Genomic DNA, 22,834 nt, shown 5'->3' on the forward strand with positions numbered 1-22,834 from the left:
ATCCAGTTTCCCCATTAATCTGTGAATTCGTTTTTTTTAATCCTCACAAATTTGTATTTCAGTACTATTTTAATACAAACTCTTAAATGTATTTTTCTCTTAGAATGCATATTTCAAGATTAATTTTGATACATTTTTGAGCTGTGTTAGAACATTTAGGAAGTCCAAAAGCAGGCAGATAACCCAAGTGCTGACTCTCTCATTAGCATAGGAGGTACAGATAAGTCAGTTCACGTTACCGTGAATTCAAGTCAGAATTCACAAAGATCAAAATATTCCAATGCTTCTAATAATAGTACTGAAGTCCTAGAGCACAAGATCTTCACTATATCATTATAAAGCTTTATCCTCCCACTTCAGCTTTTCTATCTTAAATCAAAGGGACATGGGTAGATTCTGACACACCCATGTACATGTGTGATTCAACAACAACAAAAGGTAAATATATGTTGTCTAGTGCTGACTTTGCTTATGGCTGCTTTTGAAAGTGAAGTTGCTTTCTTCACCCCACACAGAAACTAATGGGAAGATATTCTAGCACCTCAAAAACAGGAACAATGCTTTTGATGTTACAGCTGATTCAAACGGGCTTCTACTGTTCTCTCTTGAGACTAAAACAACTCAGAATATATGCGGTGAATAACAAGAAAAAGTGTTGTGTTTAAAATCTTGCTGCAGCTGAAGAGCTAACGCAGGAGGTAGAAAGCATCTCACTTGCAGGGTTTTGTCTCAGCCAATTTTAAAGAAATGATCCCTCACATCCCTTCTACAGTGGTACAATCCCATAAAACGTGTGTCAAAAGCAGATGTCTGGATCAGCTGTAAGTCTGATCTGGCTAAGAAATTCCCTCGTCTTCATCCTGCAGAGGCTGCTCATGAGTCATGACTAGAGATGGACAAAATCTCTCAGTTTTGTTTCACACAGTTTCTTGTTTTTCCAATCACAATTTCAGTTCTCCACATTTCTACATCAGTTTGCAATTTTAAAAAGGGGTTCATGAAAATTCACCTGCTTTTTTAGTGCAAATTTATTCTAATATGTATATTTTGTATGCATTTTTATATATAAATTTTGCAAGCAATTTCCCCTCATGTTTTCACTTAAATATGCATTTTCATCCACACTTTCTCCTAATATACACATTTTTGTACACATGTGGGTGAAGAACTGCATTTCAAAATGTAGTTTGAATTTTGAAGGGTAGCTCTATATTGGTTTTGCAATCCAAACTGAAGCAAATTTCTATCTCATTCCTAGCCATGACCCAGCTAATCAAGAGAGGAACCATATCACTGCACTCTGGATAGTATCTTGCATATACTTGTGACTTAAGAAATATTATGTAGCAGCAGCAATAATTATTAATGGAAATCTTTGGGTACCAAGCAGATTTATTAATGAGAAAAAAGACAAGACATGTGGTAAGATTTGATAACTGAAACATTAACCTTTTGATGCAAATTTATAGATAGCTTCACATGCTTTAGACAAAACTTCCTCTTCAGGAGAACTGAGCATCAGCACCACAGTTGCGGCTTTCTTGCTTTCAACTGATAAAGGATCAAACTAGAAAGCAACATTATAAGATTATCAGCAAATGTGAAACATACAGATCTTTAATGTCCGTTCTGGAAATTTATCATGGATGATACAGAAATTAAACACTGGATATAATCTGATATTTCAAATTAGAATAGAAAGTCAGGATAGGGTTAGTAACTCAAAGGCTTCTTTCAGTGGCTTGTTCCTTAGTTGCTTGGTTAGCAAGTCAGCAATTTAGAAAAGAGCCAAAATCACAATGGGGTTTGCCTGCAAATACTTTGAGCAGAAACATGTTGTTTTAAAATGAATGAGAAACTTCATTGGTCCAATTCACATGTAACTGTAAACCTTAAACCATGGCTTACAGTGAACAAGCAGAAGGATGATGCTCATTTGGGCCCGTCCCTCTTCTCCCTGTGCTATGAGGGAATAAACCAGAGCACTGTCTTAGCATTATGCACAAATCAGCATTCATGGTTTGCTTCTATACAAGCAAATCAAAGGTGGAAGCCAAGGTTTGTTTTTGGCTTACCACTTGTGGTTTGTTTGGAACATTCAAACCATCAAAGGAGCAGGTGTGTGGTTTGTTTGTTTTTTGGGTTTTTTTAAGGCTTTCCCTGGAAAAGAGAGTGACATGTCAACAAATATATCAGAAACATACAAAATGAGTCAAAATTGTTTCCTCATCACTAATACAAGTTCCCTCTACGATAAAAATACTCCCCATTGTAATTTATACATAGTTCACCATTAGCAATACCCCCCAAAAGTTCTTAAGCATCAAAATCCTTTAGGCTTTTTGTTGCTACTGAAAAGCAAAAAGTTGGATTCTTCCCAAACCTGGGAGTCCCCAGTCTTTATTTTGCCAAGTCTCCAAACTAATGGGTTTTCTTGATTTTCTTGTTTTATTTTTTTGTAGACCACTTTGAGGGGGGTTTTCTTTGTTTTGCAATTAAGCAATGTATAAATTTTATGAAATTAATGAATGAATGGCTGCTAAGACAAGGCTATGAGAATTCCATTTTGTGACACTAAGCTGCGTCATAGAAAAAGATATTTGAGGCATTCTTTTTGTTTCTTTAATTATCTGTAGCCATTCAGAACAGCCAGTAATAAAACATTTTATTTTGTCATCAGAAAGCACGTAACAAATTCTGTTTTGTAACATCACATTCCTAAAGATCCCAAACCACCTACTATAGAAAAGTTATATAAACAATTTCCCAAATCAATAAAACAATTTCAAAAGCACCAACAAGCATCAACCTCACCCAGCAAAGCATGCATTTTCACTGATAGCTCTTAGTTCTCTTTTGTCTTAGGGTCGAATAAAGTTCCATATTGATAACAATTAACTGTTGTGAGCTGATAAACCTCAAGTCACATTTCCATTAAGATCAAACAAAGTGTCCAGCCATATTCCTCTTAACAGGAGGTTGCAGAAGTTTCCAGGCTAGGACAGTCTCCAGACCAACCACAAGTCACAAACAAAGAACAAACCTTGGTTGGGGCTTGTGGCTAATATGGAGAGAGTTAAACCATGAGCCCTGAATTGGACATTATGCTAAACCAAACCATGCCCTTATTTCAGTGTGTTGCAGCAACAAACAACTGGCAAGGAGCAAAGTGACCAAGATCTTCTCCCTGAGAGCCAACACACTCATGCTTAGCTATGCTTTCCACCTCCCCAAAATCGGTTTCCCCAGCTTCTAATTTTGTATCATGCTCTAGCCCTGGAGTGAGGAACCTTTTGCAGCTCAAAGACCACATTCCATTCCAAGGACTGCATACCAGCAGTGGGCATGACTAGAGGTAAAAATGGGCAGCACAATGGATGCAACTCTTACCTTTGTACAATAGTCTACATTCTAACCATACAAACCACAGACCATTCTACACACTCACACACATCACTCTGTCCTCCATCCAGGCAAACGAAAGATAATGTAACAGTTCCAATGACACATTTCAGCCTGACAAGAGGACTCAAGGAAGAGTGCAGAGGAGGGCTGGCAAGGGATGTGACCTGTGAAGGTGGTGTGGTCTCAGAAGAGTCCTGAGGACTAGATAGAAAGGCCTGGAGGGCGTCATGTGTCCTAGTGAGTGACAAGGACAGGATGTTGGAAACTGGCTATATTACGTATAAAATTTAGTGATCTTGAAAAGGAAAAAGCTGACAATGTGGTGCCAAATGGGATACTGTGGGCTCTGGACAGACTTACTGAGTTCTTAGGTGAGATAACACTTATTGTTGATAGGCTATAATCACATATAAACAGGGTAGTGAAGAACCTACAGATATGACCAAACAGTGTGAACGCAATATAGCGTCCACAGATAATTTTCAACATGAATTACACTTTTGTCACTCCTGTGTTCTTGCTCAACCAGCTCTCAAGGTCCTACACAAAAGGGTTTGGAAAAGTATGAATGGAGATCATTGTAAACTGCTTAATGAAGAACTCTGTTCAATGTGCAGGTGCAGTCGAAAAGCAAACAGGTTACTAGGGATACAAAAGGGGCCAAAAAGAAAGGGAGTATAAAACCATACACTTCAAATGCATCTGGAATTTGTACACAATGCTGGTTATGTCAGCTCAGAAAGAATATTGTTAAATGGAAGTAAGGATATCAAGAGTGACAGCTTAGATTATTGAAAGTCTTCTGAAAAACTGCTATCTGAAGCTAAGTAACATTAGCTTCAACACCAGTATAGAAAATAATGTAATGACACCAATATATATGCAGGACAGAATCTATTATTTTTCCTTTTTTATGATACAAACAAAATGGAAATAAGCTATAAGTGGGGAAAGTAGCTAATTCATTTCCCTCACAGAATGCAACTGAACAGTTGCAGAATCTTTTGCATCAGGATGCGTCAATGCCAAGGCGAATCTTTGTCTCGGGGTCATGGGTTCAAGCCCCACAATGGACAAAAGATCCCTGCATTGCAAGGGGTTGGACTAGATGACACTCGTGGCCCCTTCCAGCTCTACAGTTCTGTGAATGAAATGAGCTGAATAGCATTAAATGAAATCCACATCTGCATGGACTCTAGCAAGTACATTTTATCTTTAGTACAGTTGTAGCTGCAACAGTGGCATGTAAGCAAACATTGGCCAGGTTCATAGGTAACGCTAAACCAAGCTATGGCTTAGTATGAACAAGCAAGGATGCTGGTACACAAAGCAAAAACCTCAGCTGATTTGCTCCTCCTCCAGTCCTGCAACTGCACTATCCACAGTTTAACATTATGTAAACCTGGGCTCATCGTTTTCTTGCTCCAAACAAATCATGTTCTTGGCTTACCATTCACAGTTTGCCTGGAGCAAGACAAATCAGGTAACACTAAGCCAAACCATGCAGTGGTGGCGGCGCCAGAATTAGTGTAGGAGCAAAGGGCATGCAAGGCATCAGTACACTTCTTCATTCACTCTTAGCCTTGTTTTGGCTTAATGTTATGTGGGAATGAGTCCATAGAATCAGTATTAAAATTTTAGAGGATCCTACATGTGAGCTACTCCACCCTTTTTTTCTTTCTTTCTTTTTTTGCTTTTTGAAAAGGTAAAGTACATCACAAAAAATATAATTCAAAGACTTAATGTGTTAATATGGATGGGCACTCAGTGCATAGAGCATATGCTTTCCATGCAAATGGTGAAAGATTCAATCCTTGGCACCTCCAGGCAGGACTGTGAAAGCCTCCTGTCTTTAACGCTGAAGAGCCACTGCCAGTCACTGCAGATAGTATTGACCAAGACCCATAGTCTTGGGGTAAAGCAGCTCCTTGTGCCTTACAGAGGTTTATAGAAAGCAGCAGAGTATAAAATAATATTACCAGGTAGCTTTCTGGGTTCTTGATTCTTCTACAATCCATGAGACTCTGATTGCCCTTGAATGGCTGTATAAATCTTAGGATTCAGACATCTACCCTTTTCTTCCTATTAAACTTCCAGTGCCCTATGGCCAATGGCTAAACCAAAGTGGAGCCTGTTATGAATTTACTATATGCATTGGCAGATCCATACTGGCCCTCTAAGCTGGAGCTGGGTCCTGTGGAGGCGGCCGCTATTCACAACCACCAATTCTGCAAAATCTCTTCCTCTTTCACAGCATTCCACACACGGCCAGCTACGCTAATTTCAACAGAAATTTTGCACATACATCTTCCCACACATGCCCCTTTAAACTAATAGAAGTTTTGTACAGCGTAAGTGCTTGGTGGATTGCTCTCATAATGTCAAATGGGAGATTTAAAAGATTTTCCATACATTATGAATAAAGCTGGTGAAATGTTGCAGCTCCCTTGTGGATCCAAAGCATTCTTTAGGCAACAGGAATGACTTAATTGTTTGATGCCAGGCAAGACTCCAAGAAGTTTTTGGCAACATCAGTTTGTTGTTCTGCTCACTGGAGAGCCAGCAAAGCACTCTCTCTAGAAAATAATCTGAGCAAAGCAATCTCTCTCTATACAGCTAAATGCATTCAAAGATAGTGACAGAATTTGGCCACAGATTGCATATTCTGCACTACTAACTATAGTGGATATTCTAGTCTATAGTGGATATTTTTAAATATATTTTAAAAATAGAATGGCCCTTCTTGTGCCGTCTTCACATAAGTTTGTATCTCAAAGGCCAGCTCTCCATGATGCCCGACCGGTCAAAGCACTGTCATGATTCAGCCATCATTTCCATTTCTGACCTTTCTCAAACAGAGAGAGCTCTGCTATGAAATCCAGCTGTTCTGACCCTATTTAATAGATTGCTTGAAACCAACATAGTTTGAGAAAGGGCAAATCCTTCTAAAAGCCTTTCATTCTTCAGTTTAAATAAAACATTTTGGAATGCTTTACATTCAAACAAAATTAGGCACTTTTATCATGCTCAATTAAAACAGTATCTCGGATCTGGACCAACTATTTTTTGCCAAGCCTACACCATGTCGGGTCCAGTCTACATTGTGGGAACAATTTTAAGAACATTAATAAGGTTAGAAATGCCAGTCTTTCTAGTTCTTGGTTCAACAGTGCATCTAACAGACAGATACTATGCATGTATGCTCAGCTGCAAAAGCCACTGCCCTCAAGGGGACTTATTCTCAAGTAAGTAATGTATACAGAGTATTGCATTCTAAGCTGCAATCCGAACAAATTTTATTTCTTAATAATAACAACATGAGAGCAATGAGCAAGACAGCAAAGTTTGTTTTTTTAAAAAAGTCATAGAAGCCTTGGGTAGCTTTGTTTGTACTGAAATAAGAGCAAGGTAAAATCAGTTCAGTTATTTAGGTTTTATGGAAATTTCTGTAAGTATATTTTCGTTTAAATCTCACAGAAGACAAAGGTCTGGCTAAAACAAACAAAATGAGAGTATGAAACTGTAGTGTATAGTGTTGGAAACTAATGACTCAAAACTCAAGACCTGGGGGTCAAAGGTGAGAAGTCTTTTTCACAGTGCATCCTATTCATGTTTACTCAGAAATATGTGTAAACCACCCTGAGACCTCTGGGTATAGGGCGGTATATATAGTCAATAAATAATAATAAATTCTACGGTGTGGAACAGAATTTGAGCAAGTGTGTAATGTAAACAGTTGAAGCCATCCTGGGAGATTTTGGAAGCAGTAGAGTCTCCTTATCTATACAGTGGCGGAGCTATACAGTGGCACTGGGGGGCAGAGAGCAGGCGGGGGTGGGGCTGGCGTGCGTCCCGGGGGCAGGGCATGCCACCTGCAGGGGCATGGCGCCCAGCACAGGCGGGGGGGCCAGCCGCGATGGCACCATACTGGGATCACGCTGCTGGGGGCAGTGCGCTTCCCCTGCACTCCTCTTCCCCCGCCAGTGTATCTATATCACTGTTCATTCTAGTACTTCTCAAGTTCTGATTAGTTCCAAGCCAGACTTCTGAATTGGCTGAGAACTTTATATAAACTTCATATGTCTGGGAAACAAACTCCAACTAGGATGCAATTTAGCTGCCAGCCTTCGGTTCATACAAAAGTGAGATACCAAAAGTGAGATTCACAACTGGACTTAACTGTTAGGGGTCCTTTACCTTTTTATGGGAGAAGAAGAATGTTTTTGCCTGGCGCCTAAAGATATGTAACAAAAGCGCCAGGCAGGCATCCCTGGGGAGAGCATCCCGCAAGCAGAGAGCCACCACAGAAAAGGCCCATTCTTGCATTGCTGCCCTTTGGACCTCTTGTGGAGGCAACCCACGGAAAAGTGTCTCAGGTGATGATTGAAGAGTCCATGGTGGGTTCATATAGGGAGAGGTGGTCCTTGATGTATTGCGGTCCTGACATGTTTAAGGCTTTATAAGTCAAAACCAGCACTTTCAATTGGGCTGGGAAACTAATTGGCAGCCAGTGCAGTCGGGCCAGGATTGTCATTACATCCTCAAACCATCTTGTACTGATGAGCTACGTGGCCGCTGAATTCTGCACCAGCTGAAGTTTCCAAAACTTGTTGAGCTTTTTTTGGCAAAGTTGTTGAGCTACCATGTATTCTGGGTATAATGTGTTATTTAATGCAGAAGTTACCATAGATGACAGAAGTTAGGCTGGCCGAAAGTGACAGATGGCTCTCCACTCCGCCGAGTGCATATGTGCTTGTGATAGTCAAGCTAATAGAAATAATGACAATTCATAAAGCAGACACACAAATATGGGGCTACATGCAGATCACAACACTTATGGATAATCTCTGTAGTTTAGCAAGGATGTCTATACTAGACTCAGAGAAATATAAACTTTCACACTGGACAATCAACACAGGTTTGTTGGAATAGTTTACAGAACATACCACCAAGCCTGTAAGGACTAAACATTATTAGGCTAGAAGAGTAGACTTTCATGGTTCAGCATGATATGATAGAAACAAAATAATTTATGCCCACTATTTCCAAGGAAGATCAAAAAGAGTAACTTTAAAAATACAAGATACTGATGACCACTCACATTATAAAGCGCTCATAACCCACCTACTCTCAGCAGCCAGAAGCATCATAGCCAGATACTGGAAAGACCTGTCAGGAGTAAACATGGACCAATGGTATCAAATAGTATGGGAAACAGCCTTACTAGAAAAACTAACCAATAAACTGAAACTGACATGGGTACAAATAGAAGACGCCTTCACCCCAATATGGTTCCCCTTCATCACATACATAGCCCAACAAGACAACAACAAGAATCCACCGACAGCATGTGAACCAATCTGGCTAACATGATCCAAAAATCCACACACCCCACACACATAAACAAATCTCAACCAAAGACAACCAACCACACCCTAGGCCACCTCAACCTCTCTCACCACCAAGGAAATACAACAACTGAATAGTAAGAGAACCCATATAAGTGACACTGAACCCTTACAAGGGACACAAAACCCCACACATACACTAAGTAGAAGAACAGAAGAATTATCACCCCACCCCACTCACCATCCCCCATCCCCCTCTTGCCCCAACCTAATACTGCACGCAATACTAATGTCTCACAACAAATGAAACTGATCTGTAGAAAACACAACTTGAATAAAGAGACAATGAATGTATTTTTGTAAACTAAGAAATCTTTAATAATATAAACACATTCTTTGCTTCAACATTTTTTACTTTATGGGGGAAAGCAGAAATCCTCTTTATGAATGGTTCCATTGCAACAATTGCAACAGAGGTAAAATAATGTTAGGATAGTTCTTCTAAAATATTCTTGAAAACCATCTTTTCAAACATCTTTTAATTTGCATAACAAGTTTAGAAATATAAACTGCAGATTATAGTCCTTGTATTTTAAATACTCGTGAATTATTCTTCCAGTTTTATGAAACCTGAGAACAGTTCAATCACTTAAAAAAGAAACAGGATACCTGAACCTAGTTTCCACAAAAGGAAAAAGGCAGGTGTCCTTTGTAAGTGAATGTACTCCTCTCCTTGTCAGGAAAGCGGCATACAGTGGTGGGAAACAGACTAGATCACCTAATATGCTTTTGATTTGGGTGGAAGTGAAATAATCTACTCCCATACCTTCTGCTGCTTCTACTGAGGTTAAAAATGGAGCAGAAAGATTTGCACAAGTTGTGAAGGAAACGGTCAGGTGGCAGAAAAGAGGTACCGTATATTGGGCTAAGCTAGCACCTCCAAACGTGTACAGCTTTCTGGAACAATTTTATACATGACATTCCATAGAGAAGAAGATGAAGAATTTGTTCCCACCATATTTTAATGTTCTCAGTTTTGAGCACTGAAGACTATTCTAAAATTTCATGAGATGGTGGAAAGATGTGCTTCAGAACACTCAGGGAACAGATCAATTGCTGGAGTCATATGTTTGAAAACTGAAGCGGCCATTTCAATTAAGCTAGTGGGATTTTACTTACATCTTGATCCTTAGCATAGCAGTAGATGTCAGTGGAACCTGTTTTTTCATGTAATGACACTGATTAGTTGAGCCCTTTTATACACATGTGACTTCATGCAAGCTGTAAATGTTTTATACATTTAAATGTATATCCTAACCTTCACTATGTAGACTTAAGGTGGGCTACTTATAGCCTGAACCAACAAATAAGCCACATCGTGCACAACAACTCCAAGGCTCTAATCCTAACCCCACTTCCCCAGGAATAAGCCCCATGAGCCCAGGGGTGCTATCTTTTAGGGGCCGAGCCCTTTTGCTCCCCCCCCCATATTTTTTCGTAGGGGGACACCTGCATACTGTTTTTTTCTAGACCAAGGACAAAGCTCACATATAATCAGACTTGAGATCCACCTTTACTCCACAGGTGGTGGTAACCCAAAGTCCACAGTCAAAACCCACAGTTTATACTGTATATTTCTTTCTTTTCCATTCTTCTTCTTCCGAGTAGAAAAAGGCCTACCGTAATATAATATTTTTCAGAAAATAAATGTGATTGGTCCCTCTGTTTACACACACAGTCAAACGGAAACAAAAATGTTATTTATCTTTATCTTTACAAGACATTTTTAGAGGCAGAAGGGGAAGTAAGTGGGAGTAAAGATTGAAGGAGGAGAGAAAACTTGAATGTTATAATTGTGAAACATTTTCATTTTTATAGTGAGGAGTGTTTTATAAACTTACCACATCCTTGGGAGGAGGCTCCACTTCCTTTTTAATTTTTTTACCCATTCTAAAAACAAACAAAAAAGCAGATGATGAACAGACAAGCAATGTTGAGTGGACACAGTTTACACAGGGTTTCAACCATAATTCAGTAGACTTCATGGAATGATTGTTACTGGAGTGAGGAATGATTCTTAGATTTACTTTATCTGCTGACTGCAAGCTGTTAGCAAAAGCCTTTTATCTCTTGGCCATCCTGATGTAATCCATGGCTCTAGCAGTTGCTAAAGCAGTAGCAGCTCAATTTCACTTGCTTCAAAAAGCTCTTATAATGCCACTCACTAGCTCTTAAGGATGCTTTCAAACTTCAGAAATAACCAGATTTTGGTTGTAATAAGTGAGACCATTTTCTGCACTTACTGGAGTTTAAAAAGTTTGGCTTTATTTTCAGATGCATTTTAAGGCACGCACATGTACATTTACGGAAGTTTGCTAGCAATTTTTGCATTCACAGAGCAGTATCATTTCCACATACTAATGGTGCATTCCCCTTCATGGATCACTGCCTTGCCGTGGCAAAGGGGCTTGAATAACTCGGAGAAGCTATGAGCTATGCCGTGCAGGGCCACCCAAGATGGACAGGTCATAGTGGAGAGTTTTGACCAAACGTGATCCACCTGGAGCAGGAACCAGCAAGCCACTCCAGTATCCCTGCCAAGAAAACTCCATGGACAAAGACAACAGGCATATAAAAGTTATGACGCTGGAAGATGAGCCCCTCAGGTCGGAAGGCGTCCAACATGCTACTGAGGAAGAGCGGAGGACAAGTACAAGTAGATTCAGAGCTGATGAAGCAGCTGGGCCAAAGCCAAAAGGACGCTCAGTTGCAGATATGCCTAGAAGCGAAAGGAAAGTCCAATGCTGTAAAGAAAAATATTGCATAGGAACCTGGAATATAAGAACCATGAACCTTGGTAAGTTGGATGTGGTCAAAAATGAGATGGCAAGAATAAATATTGACATCCTGGGCATCAGTGAACTAAAATGGACGGGAATGGGTGAATTCAGTTCGGATGACCATCACATCTACTACTGTGGGCAAGAATCCTCTAAAAGAAATGGAGTGGCCCTCATAGTGAACAAAAGAGTGGCAAAAGCTGTACTGGGATGCAATCTCAAAAATGATAGAATGATCTCGATATGGATCCAAGGCAGACCTTTTAACATCACAGTAATCCAAGTTTATGCACCAACCACTGGTGCTGAAGAAGCTGAAATTGACCAATTCTATGAAGACTTACAACACCTTATAGAAATGACACCAAAGAAGGATGTTCTTCTCATTATAGGGGATTGGAATGCTAAAGTAGGGAGTCAATAGATAAAAGGAACAACTGGCAAGTTTGGCCTTGGAGTTCAAAACGAAGCAGAGCAAAGGCTAATAGAGTTCTGCCAAGAGAACAAGCTGGTCATCACAAACACTCTTTTCCAACAACATAAGAGACGACTCTACACATGGACATCACCAGATGGGCAGCATCAAAATCAGATTGATTATATTCTCTGCAGTCAAAGATGGAGAAGCTCTATACAGTCAGCAAAAACAAGACCTGGAGCTGACTGTGGCTCAGATCATCAGCTTCTTATAGCAAAATTCAAGCTTAAACTGAAGAAAGTAGGAAAATCCACTGGGCCAGTAAGATACAATCTAAGTCAAATCCCTTATGAATACACAGTGGAAGTGAGGAACAGGTTTAAGGATTTAGATTTGGTGGACAGAGTGCCTGAAGAACTATGGATGGAGGCTCGTAACATTATACAAGAGGCAGCAACTAAAACCATCCCAATGAAAAGGAAATGCAAAAAAGCAAAATGGCTGTCCAATGAGGCCTTACGAATAGCGGGGGAGAGAAGGCAAGCAAAATGCGAGGGAGATAGTGAAAGATACAGGAAATTGAATGCAAATTTCCAAAAAATAGCAAGGAGAGACAAGAAGGCCTTTTTAAACGAGCAATGCAAAGAAATAGAGGAAAACAATAGAATGGGAAATACCAGAGATCTGTTCAAGAAAATTGGAGATATGAAAGGAACATTTCGTACAAAGATTTCCATAATAAAAGACAAAAGTGGAAAGGACCTAACAGAAGCAGAAGACATCAAGAAGAGGTGGCAAGAATACACAGAGGAACTGTACCAGAAAGAAATGAATGTCTCGTATACCCCAAGTAGTGTGGTTGATGACCTTGAGCCAGACATCCTGGAGAGTAAAGTCAAATGGGCCTTAGAAAGCACTGCTAATAACAAGGCCAGTGGAAGTGATGATATTCCAGCTGAACTATTTAAAATTTTAAAAGATGATGCTGTTAAGGTGCTACACTCAATATGCCAGCAAATTTGGAAAACTCAGCAGTGGCCAGAGGATTGGAGAAGATCAGTCTACATCCCAATCCCAAAGAAGGGAAGTGCCAAAGAATGCTCCAACTACCGCACAATTGCACTCATTTCACACGCTAGCAAGGTTATGCTTAAAATTCTACAAGGCAGGCTTAAGCAGTATGTGGACCGAGAACTCCCAGAAGTTCAAGCTGGATTTAGAAGAGGCAGAGGAACCAGAGACCAAATTGCAAACATGTGCTGGATTATGGAAAAAGCTAGAGAGTTCCAGAAAGGCATCTACTTCTGCTTCATTGACTATGCAAAAGCCTTTGACTGTGTCAACCACAGCAAACTATGGCAAGTTCTTAAAGAAATGGGAGTGCCTGATCACCTCATCTGTCTCCTGAGAAATCTCTATGTGGGACAAGAAGCTACAGTTAGAACTGGATATGGAACAACTGATTGGTTCAAAATTGGGAAAGGAGTACGACAAGGCTGTATATTGTCCCCCTGCTTATTTAACTTATATGCAGAATTCATCATGCGAAAGGCTGGGCTGGATGAATCCCAAGTCAGAATTAAGATCGCCGGAAGAAATATCAACAACCTCAGATATGCAGATGACACAACCTTGATGGCAGAAAGTGAGGAGGAATTAAAGAACCTTTTAATGAGGGTGAAAGAGGAGAGCACAAAATATGGTCTGAAGCTTAACATCAAAAAAACGAAGATCATGGCCACTGGTCCCATCACCTCCTGGCAAATAGAAGGGGAAGAAATGGAGGCAGTGAGAGGTTTTACTTTCTTGGGCTCCATGATCACTGCAGATGGTGACAGCAGTCACGAAATTAAAAGACGACTGCTCCTTGGGAGAAAGGCGATGGCAAACCTAGACAGCATCTTAGAAAGCAGAGACATCACCTCACCAACAAAGGTCCGTATAGTTAAAGCCATGGTTTTCCCAGTAGTGATGTATGGAAGTGAGAGCTGGACCATAAAGAAGGCTGATCGCCGAAGAATTGATGCTTTTGAATTATGGTGCTGGAGGAGACTCTTGAGAGTCCCATGGACTGCAAGAAGATCAAACGTATCCATTCTTAAGGAAATCAGCCCTGAGTGCTCACTGGAAGGACAGATCCTGAAACTGAGGCTCCAATACTTTGGCCACCTCATGAGAAGAGAAGACTCCCTGGAAAAGACCCTGATGTTGGGAAAGATGGAGGGCACAAGGAGAAGGGGACGACAGAGGACGAGATGGTTGGACAGTGTTCTCGAAGCTACCAGCATAAGTTTGACCAAACTGCAGGAGGCAGTGGAAGACAGGAGTGCCTGGCATGCTCTGGTCCATGGGGTCACGAAGAGTCGGACACAACTAAACGACTAAACAACAACAACAATGGTGCATTTGGCCAACACTAATCAAATCTTTTCATATGTGTTTAGTGGAAAAATAAAAAAGGGGATGGGTATTTATAGCATAGCCCAAAGCAGATGAAGCCAGAATGCCAGCAATTATAATGTATATTTATATTAGATCTCAGCTAGAATATAAAGTACACAAAAATTCAATCAGACGAAGACCCATGAACATGACATACAACTCTAGTTATAATTGGAATCTGTGGTTGCAATTTATGAGCTGACTTCACAATGTGTACTATTATGAAGTGTAACCACTAAAACTCAGCAGGAGGTCTGTCAATTCTCAGTACAATATACAAGTCAGCACAGCAATGACATAAAGACAGATGGGAGCTTAGGAAACAGAGTGACTGCTATAAAAAAGGCTTCAATTGAAATCATTGGTTCTGCATAGGAATATACTTTCAGCTTTTCTCTACAACTAAGCTCAGCAGCATGCCAAAAGTAGAAACGTATACAATGATAGCTTCTTGAAAAAAAGTTTAGATTGATAAATGTAATCGCGATTCACTTCTGCAATCCTTGTGCATGGAACATTTTACAAGGGAGAGATGGGTTTCCCAAGCCTGTGTTACAAGGCTGAAGGAGTGTGTTTAATTTTCCTCTGTTAATTCTCCTCTATAAAAGCCGTACATAAACACACACATGGTCATTTGAACACATACACACAGACTCCAAAACACAGAGCATGTATAACTGCAGAGGAAACACTGGAAAGGAGGGCTTGACAGTGGAACTTTGACAGGAGAGCACGGGACGAGTTAAACCTATCCGTTTGCCAATTTTCGCTTGCAAGTGCCTTCTCCTTATCCCTACATTAATGTTAATGTTTCTGTTTGAGCAGAATACGTTTGCCAGGATAGTATGTAGTTTTGCCCAAACCAACATAGCTAATCCATATATATGCCTGCTATATATACAGTAGATATATTAATTTAATACCTTCACTTTCTTTTCTCTGCAAATTAAAATATACAGGCTTCCCACAGAAAACTGATTACCATTTTTATTTGATTTTCCCTGTGATCCTAAGCACTGGCTCAACCTGATAGCACCAACTTCGAGTTTGCCAACCCACTTAAATGTATCACATATATGTAGCTGAAAAGCATAATTCTGCGTGGAAGGAGAGTGGGGCAGGGAGAACTTTGTACAATTATATAAGAAGCACTTATTTAAATATGGAATTGATTCTCTAGAGCTGTTGACCCTGTGCTCTCATTTACACCTGTGCTAACTGAAGATCTAACCTCATCATCTTGAACTTATGTGAGGTTTTGCTCTATACAAGGTATAACTACACAAGCTCAGTGGTGGGGCTGAAGAATCAAATTTTCACCTTGGGATTTCATTTAGTGTGTTTTGAATTATATAATTTCCCTGCTTTGGTACATCTAAACTACACCCCCCCACACCCCCTCTCCCAGTTCAATAATAACATAAAAATGCACTAAGATTTGCAGGAAAAGATGGTGCTATGAAGCAACTATTTGTTTTCAGGAACTTAATTACCTTTTTTACCCCACCGCCTATAACCAGGATCCAAGTCAATTGTCTTCTTTTCCTTGCTAGTTCACTGGATTTGTTCTATCCTCTGAAACCTAAAGCAACACAGGACAAGAAATACTTTCATTTATTGGCAGCTAAAAAATGGGCATGTTATAATTAAGTGGAATTATTTCTGTTAATCACACAAATGTACACAGATGTTGAAAAATTATGAACTAGGAGTACTTTCCTCCTCAGTTATGCAAATTCCCAGTTAATTAGCATCATGATTGTATTGCTGATTATTTAGCCATTGTGCAGGCTTCTGTCTTTAGCAGAAACTTCCTGCAACAAATTTGACTACTTCTTGGCCTCATCCTTTTACCAGCTGTGTTTACATGATCAAGGCGAATCATATTTAATGTGCAGCAACAGAATCTATTCCAAACCTAACTTCTGCACTACACACATGTATTCCTAACTGAACGAAGAGGAATAGGAGGAGAACAGTATCCTCTTTTAGTGGTATATATAAACGGTGGTAAAAGGCGTTTCCGTGCGCTCTGGTTTCCGCCACGGTGTTCTGTTGCACCAGAAGCAGTCTAGTCCTGCTGGCCATATGACCTGGAAAGCTGTCTGTGGACAACATAAGTTTTAACAATGCTTATGTCCAGCAGGGTAAATTCACATCAGAGAGTTGTAACGTAGGAGAAGGAGACAAAACAATGCCACAGTCCACTCTCCATTCCATAAACATGATTAAGGCAGGGGCGGAGGAAGGGGTGCGGTAGGGGCGGGCCGCCCTGAGTGTCACCACTGAGGAGGGTGACAAAATGCCGGGCAGCACCGCGGGGCATGCAGCGCGCCCGAGCCACGCGTCTCTCCTGGAAGAGCCACGGTGGCTTCGGTGCACGCAGGCTCCGCACTGTCCATATGGTCCGCCCGCTGCCTCCCCCCCAGCTGTAGGGCAGCTGAGTGGGAGGAGGCAGGCAGACTCCAGAGGCCCTGTGGTGCGCCCTGCCCCAGACGCCCGAGCGGCTTCCTCTTGTCGCTGGATTAAGGGAGTGAGAATATTACGAATGCATTGGTATGTAGTCTTATATATTGTCTGGGTCTTCGGTTCATTAAAAGTAATCATGCATGACATGATATGAATGAGTAGCATGCTAGTACAGATAATGCATTTGCTTCCACTTTGCTCCTCCCTCTGTACAACCAGGTAAACAAACCAGAAATGAATATGACTGCTGAATCTGGGATTTTCATCAGTTGTTCTTGATCAAGACAAAATCATAAACCAATTTTAAACAGGGATTTGTTGTTGGTTTGCCAATTCTGGTTTGTTTAAGAGTAATAAACCAGATTCCTGGGATCAAAAACCACTCAAAACTTTCCACTTACATGTGCTCATGCAAAGGGAGGAATAAAGAGGGAGTGAAGGGGCTGCCTATACCAGCACAGTACTCATTTACATTGTGGATTATTAAGCCATAACTCATGGCCTATCGTGTGCAAACACACACAGTCACTAGAAGATCCTGTCCCTAGCTGAAAACTCCAAAACCGAGTCTTCTAAGCTATTTCAGAAAGCAAACATTTTCACTATGTGATGCAGTACTAAATATAGTTGTTACTCGTTCATGAAATAAAATTAATGAAGACAGATGACAACATTTGGCTCCATTAATTTAACTTTGTTTAGGATAAAATTTGTAAGGGTTTGTGAGGCAGAATCCAGATTTCTAGTGGATGTGACACTAGTAAACCACAGGGATAACACAAGCTGTGACAAACAATCTGAATGAAAAAATGATGTGTGAGATTTCCGATGTCTTGCTGAGATGCACAGCAAAATCCTTCTTCCCAAGAGGGAAAGACTTTAAGAAAAAGCGCTTTAATATAAACCTAAAATAAATAGAACATGGCAGCTATTCAATCACTTGCTTTAAATTAACAGCAGGGCAATTTTATGAAAAAAGATGAGGGGGCTGTCTTAAAAGCAAATCATATTAAAGGGTCACATAAACTAAAGAGCTTCTTAAAGAAGTGTCACTGTAATTAGATTAAGCCCTGCTTTCCACCTCTAAACCCAAAAATATATGGATGTTCTAGTTGTGTTATTTAATTCATGTTTGCTGCAGAAAGATACCTATTTCAGGTGCCATTGAAAAGCAGGGTAATGCAACCACTCACGTGTAACACTTAGTTGGTTTAAACTCTAATAGATACTTGCTTGATTAAAATAAAAACTCACCCCCAGTGTTAGGTAACATGGAATTATATTTTGATGTTGTTAAATCAATAAATACGACTAGGAAGTGGCTGTTTTCACTCCTACTCCTTTCATCAAAGTGCAAGTCCATTGCTTCAAATCTCTAACAAGAAAGCTTCCCTCCTGGTTGCTACATTTATCATCAGAACTCTTAAGACCCCTTCCTTAACACCAGTTAAGTGTATCTCCTGAAGAGTTAGAGGGATATCAAAGTTGTCCAACACACAAGAGGAGTAAATTAATCAAAAGATATCAACTATGGAAGAATACTTGGACTTGTTATTAAGGCCCATCTAACTTCTGTCAATAACATTAACAGGGATTGGACCCAGACAGAACTCAGTCAGAGCATAGGGTAGCCACACTCCAGCTAAAATCTTTTCTGTGAACAGAGTGCCTTGCGGATCACTATCTGAGTGCCAGCGTGTATAAGGAACAATGAAGCACAATGGGTGAATAATAACTTTTCGGTCTGATTGGCAACTGCCTTGTCAATCCTAATTGATTAGGCATTAGCAACCACCTAATTAAGGGAAAGGGACGTGGGTGGCGCTGTGGGTTAAACCACAGAGCCTAGGACTTGCTGATCAGAAGGTGGGCAGTTCGAATCCCCGCAACGGGGTGAACTCCCGTTGCTCGGTCCCTGATCCTGCCAACCTAGCAGTTCGAAAGCACGTCAAAGTGCAAGTATGATAAATAGGTACTGCTCCGGCAGGGAAGGTAAACGGCGTTTCCGTGTGCTGCTCTGGTTCACCAGAAGCGACTTAATCATGCTGGCCACATGACCCGGAAGCTGTCTGCGGACAAATGCCAGCTCCCTCAGCCTACAGAGCGAGATGAGCACGCAACCCCAGAGTCATCTGCGATTGGTCAGGCGTACCTTTACCTTTAATTAAGATTATGAGAAGATTTCATCCCCTATTACAACTGCCCCTCCTTTTCCTTCCTCTGTTCATGTCCACTGTTGTATTTAGTTTTTAAGCTCTTTAGGAATGAGATCTGGCTTCTTGTACTTGGCACCTTACAGAGCAAAACATCAATGACAGTAGACAAGTACACACATGTATATATTTGATACTATTCTGACAGATGCAAGGAAAAGGAAGTTCCTGATAACAAGGAAGGTTCTGGTAACCAAAGCAGTGGTGGTCTTTGTTTACTCAGGCCTATGGCACAGCATATATTTTATATGTAAAAGATCCCATTTCAAGCCCTTCTTGTCTTGGGTTATGATATCAGATTGCAGGATGGCAAAATACTTTTCTGTGCCTTGGAAAGTCTCTACTAATCAGAGTCGGCAGTGTTGAGTTAGATGGAGCATTGGTCAATTTCAGCATAAAGCAGTTCTCATTGTTTAGTCTCTTTCTTCCTCCACCCCTTCAAGCTTGACAACAGGTAGCTTAAAACAACTGTTCAAATAATTAATTAACGTTCATGAATAAAATCTGAGAGCTACTCCAACAGTTGCGGCATCCATACCCAAGCAGTCAGTCACTCCTGTGCCAGTCCACATTACTAATGCCTAACCTGCATCGCTCTTATTTTAAAACCTCTCTTTCCTGCCCTGGACACCCTTTTCAAATGCAGGGCAGCCTTGAGTGTCATGAAATTGTAACACAACTGACCTCAACTGATTTGTTAGGAACTGGAAAAATGTACACTTCAGAAATGAATTACTTTCTAAATCCTCTGAAATCCTCCTCCGTAAGTCGGTATATTCCTTGCTTCTTTCCTCATATAGTTTTGGCTAAGCTGCTCTTCATTAAAGCAAGGCTCATTATGCAGCTACAGTGGAGATGTTCCCAGAGAGACAGAACTATCCCTACCTACAATGTTGGCAGGGAGAATATTAGCTCTCAAATATGGACATAACATATATGATAATAAAGAGCAAAGCAAGTAAAGCACAAAATCCTCAGATGTGGCACAGTGAGCCTAGTGAAGTCAAGAAAAAAACCTAGTTGAGCTGCCCAAAGTATAATCAAAATTGATCAAAGCTCATGTGGTCCCACTCATTCTTCCCCAGTGGCAGGTTTTGGTTTTGGTTTTAAATGGGATTAGGCTCAAATGGGATGTGGAGATACAGGATCAAAGAAGTAGAGAAGTGGAACAGTCAATCCCTCTCACAGGGAACTCAGAATTGTAGCTCTGGGAAGGAAATAGGGGCTGTCCAAACAACTGTCCGAATCCTCAACAACAGCTCCAAGAATTCTTTGTGGGAAGCCATGGCTGTTCAAAATGGTACCATAGTGCTTTAAATGTGTCCAAAATGTGGAAAAAATCACCTCCCTGCTCATCTCTGTCCTGCCAGAACAAGCAGAGTTGCTGCTTCTATGTTCAGTTGCACTCATACTTCTTCTGTAAAACCATGGCTGGGATTGGGCTAAGCAGTTATTTGAAATATATTAAATAAAATCATAGAATTGTGGAGTTGGAAGGTACCTCAATGGTCATCTAGTCCACCCCCTGCAATGCAAGAATCTGCAGGTGGCCCGTATGGGGATTGAACCTGCAGCTTGTCATTAATAGCACCATGCTCTAACTAGCTGAGCTAACTGAAAATAAAGGTATCTGAAGAAGTGTGCATGCACACGAAAGCTCATACCAAGAACTAACTTAGTTGGTCTTTAAGGTGCTACTGGAAGGATTTTTTTTATTTTGAAAATAAAGGTAAAGGTACCCCTGCCCGTACCGGCCAGTCTTGACAGACTCTAGGGTTGTGCACTCATCTCACTCTAGAGGCCGGGAGCCAGCGCTGTCCGCAGACACTTCCGGGTAACGTGGCCAGCGTGACAAGTTGCATCTGGCGAGCCAGCGCAGCACACGGAATGCCGTTTACCTTCCCGCTAGTAAGCAGTCCCTATTTATCTACTTGCACCCGGGGGTGCTTTCGAACTGCTAGGTTGGCAGGCGCTGGGACCGAGCGACGGGAGCACACCCCGCCGCGGGGATTCGAACCGCCGACCTTTCGATCAGCAAGTCCTAGGCGTTGAGGCTTTTACCCACAGCGCTACCCCCTAACTGAAAACAGTCCATTCTAATTCTTCAGCTTTTATTTTTTTTCTTGACTTCATGCTTTTACATTGCCCTGTGATTTGTATGAGTGCGTGTGTGTTCCGCTTGGGTATTATTTTCATGTGGAGCGGTATATAAGTTCTGAAACAAACACAAAACATTTGAATACTTGCAAAAAGGAAACTTTTCTTTAAAAAAGCATTTCTTTCTTTCTTTCTTCCTCCCTCCCCCTCCCCCTCTCTCACACAGGGGAAACGCCTTTTCTGGAAGCGTATGCACGTTGTTGTGACACGTGTGTGCGTGAATCTCTAAACGCAATGAATACCCCCATCGCGTTTAAAATCAATTTTTCTTATTCATATGCTTGCTTTTTTTTCTTTTTCAAAATTAATAAAACAGTTGCCAGTAAAACCCAGAGGATTCATCAACTGTTACCCGGGAACAAACACGCGTCCTTTTCCTTGCCTTAGATGGCTTCCCAGCCCAGCCTTGGCCCGGAAAGTCTCACCAGTTCAGCGAGATCTGTACACTACTGTTTACACGGGTAGCTGCGTTCCCAAGAACCCACAACGCCTGTCCCCTCGCTCTTTTCCTAACGCGTCCGGCTTCTCCCGTTGCTAGGTTACACCACCAGGCGAGAGACTTCAGCGCATGCGTAACAGGAGCTTCCCGGGCCCGTAAAGTATAGGAGGGAGGAAAGCAGAGCCTGCTGTAGCTAGTCATAGACTTGCTCAACTAGACTTGCACACCACTTACAGATTCCGGGTTCGCTTTGAACGCCATCTTTATTTCCGCAGGGGCGGGACTAAAAGCGTCTTATAGAAATCAATGAGAGGGGCAGGAATTTAACGTGCGCCTTCTCTCCACCATTCCAACAAAACGTGGCAGCAATGACAATTCTAGTACCCCTTCCAACTCAGGTCTTAGGTATGGGTTTTTATTTTTATTTTAACTTTGAAACATTTAAAAGCACAACAATCTGCACTCAAGTTTTCAGATTAAGATTGCTTTTACGTGCGTGAATGAATGTATATGCATGGCTTTTAATTGTTACCCGTTCTGGTATTGCTTTTTGGTTTTTGGTTTTGTTTTCCACCGAAGAGCGAGGTGGAAGTGTTTCAAATAAATAAACAAACTGAGCCCTGGATTTTCTACTGGGACGTGTGACTTTAGTAGGCTGATCGTTTTATTTATTTATACCCCTCCTTTTCCCTGACAGCGACTTATATTTACAGCAACCCGTAAATGTGTGTGTATGGGAGATTTTTGGTTGGAAATCTAAACCAATCTCATCCTCAGCCGTCGCAGAATAATTGAATCGTAACTTTAAAGACCTTATCTCTATGTAGTCATTGTGTTGCTGATCATGATGACGACGCCGATGACGACGACGCATGCGCAGTTACTAGCAAGGATCGGGGGTTTTGAAAGCTTCTCAGAAGGAGGAGCCTCTGCTCCTCCGTCCGCCTTATTTTCTTGGAAACCCTTTTCGTTATCTCACGCCTACGCCACATTACAGAGGTGGTGTACAAGAGACATACGATCCAGTGTTAGTTCCTAAAACACCCACATTCCCTCTGGTACAAAATAACGCAGTTCCCATTCGGAAATACAGTAATTCACAC

At 41.1% G+C, this 22,834-nt stretch overlaps 2 protein-coding genes across 20 annotated transcripts in view; one reads left to right on the forward strand and one right to left on the reverse strand.

Moving 5' to 3' along the window:
* Window positions 1–22,032, reverse strand: part of ARMC3 (armadillo repeat containing 3) — a 60,952-nt gene extending 38,920 nt beyond the window's left edge. For 2 of the 15 annotated variants that reach the window (XM_083467432.1, XM_083467437.1), the window contains exons 1-5: window positions 21,645–22,030; window positions 19,820–20,020; window positions 15,947–16,035; window positions 10,655–10,703; window positions 1,450–1,567 (exon numbers count right to left, since the gene is read on the reverse strand). In XM_083467432.1, coding sequence (XP_083323558.1) covers window positions 1,450–1,567; window positions 10,655–10,702 — 166 coding nt within the window. In that variant the 5' untranslated portion in view covers window position 10,703; window positions 15,947–16,035; window positions 19,820–20,020; window positions 21,645–22,030. Of the gene's footprint in view, window positions 1–1,449; window positions 1,568–9,932; window positions 9,971–10,654; window positions 10,704–15,946; window positions 16,036–19,819; window positions 20,021–21,621 lie in introns of all 15 variants that reach the window. The other 13 variants (XM_083467433.1, XM_083467430.1, XM_083467435.1 and 10 more) reach the window with 12 other exon arrangements.
* The window catches only part of PIP4K2A (phosphatidylinositol-5-phosphate 4-kinase type 2 alpha), a 181,618-nt gene that overhangs the window by 67,479 nt on the left and 91,305 nt on the right, over window positions 1–22,834 (forward strand). The gene's annotated exons all lie outside the window — the stretch shown is intronic.

Source organism: Podarcis liolepis, assembly GCF_965112155.1.
Source record: "Podarcis liolepis genome assembly, chromosome: 12".
Lineage (NCBI taxonomy): Eukaryota > Metazoa > Chordata > Lepidosauria > Squamata > Lacertidae > Podarcis > Podarcis liolepis.